The 5,775-nt window shown below is 45.0% G+C and overlaps 1 protein-coding gene across 2 annotated transcripts; it reads left to right on the plus strand.

Moving 5' to 3' along the window:
* The first annotated feature begins 2,582 nt into the window (after nucleotides 1-2,582).
* LOC147428896 (uncharacterized) lies at nucleotides 2,583-4,486 on the plus strand. 2 transcript variants are annotated; one of them, XM_086495335.1, is made up of 4 exons: nucleotides 2,983-3,047; nucleotides 3,172-3,523; nucleotides 3,865-3,920; nucleotides 4,154-4,486. In XM_086495335.1, exons 2-4 carry the CDS (start codon nucleotides 3,245-3,247, stop codon nucleotides 4,269-4,271), a joined length of 453 nt encoding a protein of 150 aa, XP_086351461.1. In that variant the 5' UTR covers nucleotides 2,983-3,047; nucleotides 3,172-3,244; the 3' UTR covers nucleotides 4,272-4,486. The 2 variants fall into 2 exon arrangements, with proteins under 2 accessions (XP_086351462.1, XP_086351461.1); XM_086495336.1 differs by lacking the exons at nucleotides 3,865-3,920; nucleotides 4,154-4,486 and adding an exon at nucleotides 2,583-2,855 and having other exon boundaries at nucleotides 3,172-3,806.
* Nucleotides 4,487-5,775: the final 1,289 nt, after the last annotated feature.

Below are 5,775 nucleotides of genomic sequence, written 5' to 3' on the forward strand. Positions count from 1 at the left end.
AATCAGCTACATAATCTTATGAAAATAAAGAGGCCCTCCTAGACCCCATCCTCTTCCTAATGAACCGATAGCTCTGATGCTAATGTAATGGAATATGGCTATAACATTGACTGTAGTGGAAATTGGAATTATGATAGTGAGCATTTCCTTTAAGAGGATTCTTAAGAGCATAATAAGATCAATGAATCAAAGGTAGCAAAATGAACATTACACCTTATTAGCTTGGCTTGAATAGTACTTGTAAAAGACAGAGAAAAAGGGTTAGAGAAATTCACAAAAATTGAGGACCATATTTATGTGGAGCCGGTCTCTTTTTCAAAAGGCTTTTGTATTATATTTTCCCCCATAAAGAGAGACTTGGTACAATACAAGATTGTGTTCGTTGAGACCTCGTTGGTGCGATGAAAATGGTAGACTCATACATCAGAATTATGCCCTTAATTAACTTGCAAAAGCATTACCATATCCCCGGCTTCAATCCCAAGACCTAAAACACCTTTAAGGGTGGAGAGAGCTAGCAGGGAGTGAGGGAAGAAAAGAGGAAGAAGAAGTATCATATGAGAAACAAATAGACTCCTCACTTGTATTACTCTTGTAGCTTAGCATAGAATAGTAGAATAGTAATGGAGATGAAGAAGATGGCTAGCATATCATTGAAGCTGCATGGCTCTTGGTTGGATTTGCATTCCATAGTCAAGAGTGCGGATGTAGGCTCTCAACTTCTCAAGCTTGGAGAAGGAGGTGACCTCTTGCACTTTCACAAAGTGAGAATGAGAGAAAGTTAGTGTGAGAGGGAGTATACCCCCCAATCACCCCCCTTGCTTGATTTGATCGACCCCTCCTTGTAGCTCAAGCTTGAAGCTCATTGGACCCCTCTAAGCCTAGCCAATCACATGCACAACGCATTTCAAGAAACATGGGTATTCTTTGGAGAAGTGTCCTCCTTACCCCTTTGAGAGAGAGGGCTTGATAATTGTTTAATTAAATTAAATGCTCATTGGACTTCTCTCAAGGCTATCCAATAGGCTTAAGGCACACTATGGGGGCAGCCTAACTAGGAGCTTGACATGTGTCCCATATGACTCTTTGAGCAAGGGGTGTCCCTTGGGTGAGGGGAAGGTCATTCTCTCTCATCCTCTACTTGCATGTCTCGCCCCCTTCTTTCTAGGCATGCTTTTACTTCAAGCCCCTCAAGCACCTTAGCCCCCCAAGTACCCTAAGCACCTTAATCATCAAGCATGACAAGCACCTCAAGAACCTTAATAATCAAGCATGACAAGAACCTCAAGCACCTTAGTCAGCAAGCACGACAAGCTCCTCAAGCACCTTAGTCAATAAGCACGACGAGCACCTCAAGATTGGGTTGGGTTCCCACCTCAATTTCAGCCCTAGCTTGCCTAAGATCCTACGTCTAAAGGACTTTTAACATTAACCTTTGGAGGTCTTTAATGAAGCTAACCCTAAGGTCTTTTAAGCTCCATTAGCTTGGCATTGCTCTTTGCTAGACCATCTCCATTTGGACCCATTGCCATTGGTCCTGTGTTGAGATAAATCTAAAAGCACATGTCTATATTCTAACTCTTTTTCTCGTTTAAATGATCAGAATATGAGAAAATCATTTGAGTTAGTTAGATATTAGAATTTATGACATTATCCCTTTCTTGAAATCATAGTCGTCCTCGACTATGAGGTAGAGAAGATAAAGCCTTAGTCATTAATCTATGTATCATTCACCCTACGACATCATTCCAAATGGATGACTGATCCATTTTGGGACTTGGGAGACTTGCAAGCATGTCTGCTCTTGAGTCCATATCATACTCCCAAAGTAAAGTGACAAATTCTACTTGGTGTTCCAGAGATGACGTCATCACAAACATGATTCTAAGCATGCATACTACTTCAAAAAAAAAATTGTGCACGATAAAAAGAGAACTAGTTTTATAAGACAAAAATTGAAAGATCATAGACTCACGCAATTCAAAGCAAGGTTGACAAGAGAGAGATAGAGAGCGAGATAGAATACAAAAAGACATACAGGTGCATCTTCTAGAGCGGAGTGCTACAGTGACATGGGGAGAGAGAAGAGAGAGGAGAGGAGAGAAAAATAAAGAAGGTGTTGATGCAAAGAAGGGGGCTAGAAGTAGAAGGTGGACGAGCATGCACAAGGTAAAGACTATGAGAAGGTGGGGAGCTAAAGAAGGGGGTTGTGCAACAAGGAGGGATTGTGAGAAAGTGGGAAGCAAAACAAGAGGAAAACCTCTTCTTTTCTTCCTGTCATAGATGGCACTACGGCCGAAGGTGATGGGAGTCTCACTCGCGTGTTTTAATAAATACACATTAAAAAAAAAATCTCCAATGCACTTCGTACTTGTTCACTTCAATGCTAGATGCTTGATGTTAATCTGCTTGTGTCCGTTAAGTTCTATAGATGTTTTATTATCTATAGCAACGCCCACTAGTTTCTCCCACGTGAGGCATTGTTTTGTTCTTCTTTTGGTTTTGGGGGGGTTTGCACGCGCCGCTCCAGGAAGGTTAGTTTTCACGCAAGACCTATTCTCCTCCACTTTGCTTGCATCAGCATCCACCCCGGCTGCTATCTATGTCGAGGACAAGCTTTCTGTATAGAAACGTGTAGAAACGTGTAGACGTCTCTCTCTCTCTCTCTCTCTCTCTCCCTCTCTCCCCTTCTCCCCTTCTCTCTGTGAAAAACACGTGTATTGTAGCTGATTGAGTAGAGGTGATCATCAGACATCCAATGCTCCGCATTTCCAGAGTACAGCCAAAGATGTTGCTGCTAGTTCTGCTGCTTGTGTGGGGCGACTTTCTCAGCGCCTTCTTCACCTGCGCTGCAGGTAATGAAGGGTGTGCCGGCATATTCTCATGGGTGTGTGCAGCACGCTTTTCTTGTCGATCATGCATGCCAGTGACTCCATATAAATGTAGGTCGTTGAATGTGAGATGTCTTCATGTCGTGTGCAGGCGGGCAGTGGTCACTTTCAAGAAGCAGTCCCAACGTCGACGTAGCAGGCTTATACCAAGATGAGGTGTGTTGCCCTCCTCTTCTTAATCTTCGCTGTCGCAGCCTTGCTGACGTGTCATACAGGCTCATCTGCTTTGCGTGTCTGTGTCTAATACGATGTGTTGACGTGGGGATGCTTCACGTATCAGGTCATGCCACGTCCCGCCGCACAGGAGGAGGAGGAGGAACTAGAGGAGTACGCGTTCCTGGATTACCGGAGGGATGGCGATCACAGGCCGCCTGTTTCAAGGCAACCTCGCCCGGGACCCATCAACAACATCAAGAGGCCCTCGCCTGCATTGTGGCCGTAAAGCATTCAGCGTATCAATTGAATTAGTTTTCTACCTTCAATTACAGCGCGCGCAGAGGATGAGACTGGTGGCGGTGCTTATACGGTCGCAGCTAAGGAAGATACCTCTCTTGTGGATGAAGCAACGTGCACGTGCAGCAAAGGAGAGAGGCAGTCCTAGCCTTCATTTTCCCAAGGCAATCTTACGCACGGTGAGTCTCTTTCCTCCTCCCTCCTCCTTCGGCCTACTCCTTCCAACATACGCAAAGTACTGCAAGCAGCTTGGGTCACACCAAAGTTTTGATTCTCTAATCTCTTTCTTACGACTTGGGAATCGAACCCGGGTTTCTCCTCACACTGGGTTAAGAGGCATCCCTGTTTTGATCAACACCATGTTGTAGCCTCGAGCTAAAGCTCTTCAACTTATATGCCGTTCATTGTCTCTTGTTGCAACGGAATTAAAATTTTTTTGTCAAACAACTATGCGCAACTTACTTTTTTGGGCCAAGTTGTATTTAATGTGGGCTACTTTAATGTAAAAGTTTGTGTGCAGTGCTTGATGTCACGAAAATTCACGAGAAAGCATGTGACGTTCCCCACAAGCTATAGGTAATATTATTGGGCCCTCACTCGCCTTCAAGATGTATGTGCCAGGGCTCGGGAAACATTTTTTGTGGACCCGCCTTTGGAACCTTTTCACATGCATATGAACAGGCTAACTCTAAATTTGAGAGGGATAATCACACTAAAAATCTCAAATTATAACTAAAAATTCCATAATTTGAACCGGCTTGAGAACCTTCTTGCCCAAACTTGAACCGACCATTTTTCATTTTGAACAGGCTTTGGATAAAGCGAACCTATCTTTTCTCGAGCCCTGGTATGTGCTCAACCAGCTCACAAGAAGATCTAGAAATTTTCTCATGTAAGAAAACGGAGCCTTTTTCATACAATGCATAACATCACGAGCTTCTGCTCGAGAGGCACCGCATACCTAGCTAGGTACAATTGGGGGCAGTGGACCACCGGCCCCCACATTGGCCGGCCGATGGTCCCTTGCCCCAATCGTACCTAGCTAGGTCTGTGGTGCCTCCCTCACATAAGCTCATGATGTTGACTAGGTAAATCAGAATGTGGGGATTATTGTGAGAATTTGTCCAAAACTTCTTGTTGTACGATTGGCCTTTGCTGTTCAAGTTACACGCACAATTGTAAAGTTGAAGCTAACATTGATCCTTTTGCTACTCACCTTTTGTTCTATTCATTGAACATATGGATTACTTGACTATATACCTTTTTAGCTATCCATTAGGGTGGGTACGTTGTTGTCTATGTCTTAATTTAAAACATTAAAGAAAGTTGGTGTGGCTCTACCCCATCCTCCTATCGTCCCTCAAGTGTCAATGCTCTCTGTGTAAGAATTGTGAGCAAGAGAACGAGCCCTCTTAGCACGCGTGCCACTAGCCAAGGTGTCCTTGCTATGAAAGAGCACGTGAGGCGGTGATAAGGAATCCTGCAAAGGTTCCTATTAAGAGGAATTTTTCAAAATCATGGCTCATAAGGAAGAAGGGAATGGCAAATCTGGCGATGGCAGTATAGGACAAAGTCGGGAGGGTGTGCACGTGGCAATGGCTCGCTTCCTCTAGGTGAGCCGAGGCTGGCAGTTCAAGGGGTTTGCACCTGGCTAGACCTAGGTGTTCTCGTTGGCCCGTTGGAGTTGCTCGGCCAATGTGGTCTGTTGTAAGTCAATACCAATTACTATCCTTCGCCCGCAAATGAACGGGTACATCCAAACATTAATAATATACTCAAACGATAATCAAAACAGTTGTGTCTCATGTGTGTGTGCGTCTCTGTGTGTCTGAGCGAGTGCACCTCTATGTGTGAGGAAGTCGATGAAGCATGGTAAAAGCCATTGCCACATGGTATCCAAGGATCAGACGATCCCCTGCGGGTGGCCACAACCCCGTTCTCCGCCAATTTCTTGATTGCCTCTCTCTCTCTCTCTCTCTCTCTCTCTCTCTCTCTCTCTCTCTCTCTCGCTCTTGCCTCGAAGCGGTCAGCCTATGCACGTTGAAGCAATACCAGCAACTGCAGTCAGCATCACTATTAAGCATGCTAACCCTTCTCAAATTGAGGAAGCGATCCTCCTTGAAGATGTCTCCCCTGACTCTATACTTGGGCAAGCACAGAAAATTGCAGCCTCTGACCCGAAACTAGAAAGGCATGCTCATAGTGTTGCAGAAGCAATTCCATCGTAAGTTAAGCCACAAATTCCCACACACGAGAAAGACGACGGCCAAGGTGGAGGGCCACAACAGATCATACCCTCTGAGCCTCACGAAGAATATGCAGGCCAAGGTTCGACGCTGTCGAAGGATTTGTGTTCGAAAGGTGAGCCAGGAAGGCACGGGGCCTCTCGCTGTAAGAGCTGCGAGGAAGAGAGTTGTAGCAGACACAATTA

This window comes from Adiantum capillus-veneris, chromosome 22 (assembly GCF_014529385.1).
Source record: "Adiantum capillus-veneris isolate H3 chromosome 22, ASM1452938v2, whole genome shotgun sequence".
Lineage (NCBI taxonomy): Eukaryota > Viridiplantae > Streptophyta > Polypodiopsida > Polypodiales > Pteridaceae > Adiantum > Adiantum capillus-veneris.

Bases quoted from the DNA above. Each gene is read 5' to 3' on its own strand.
- LOC147428896 (XM_086495335.1), top strand. From the start codon at position 3,245: ATGGCGATCACAGGCCGCCTGTTTCAAGGCAACCTCGCCCGGGACCCA. The intron at 3,524-3,864 runs GTGAGTCTCTTT...GTTTGTGTGCAG, and splicing joins CCAAGGCAATCTTACGCACG to TGCTTGATGTCACGAAAATT. The intron at 3,921-4,153 runs GTAATATTATTG...CATTTTGAACAG, and splicing joins ACGTTCCCCACAAGCTATAG to GCTTTGGATAAAGCGAACCT.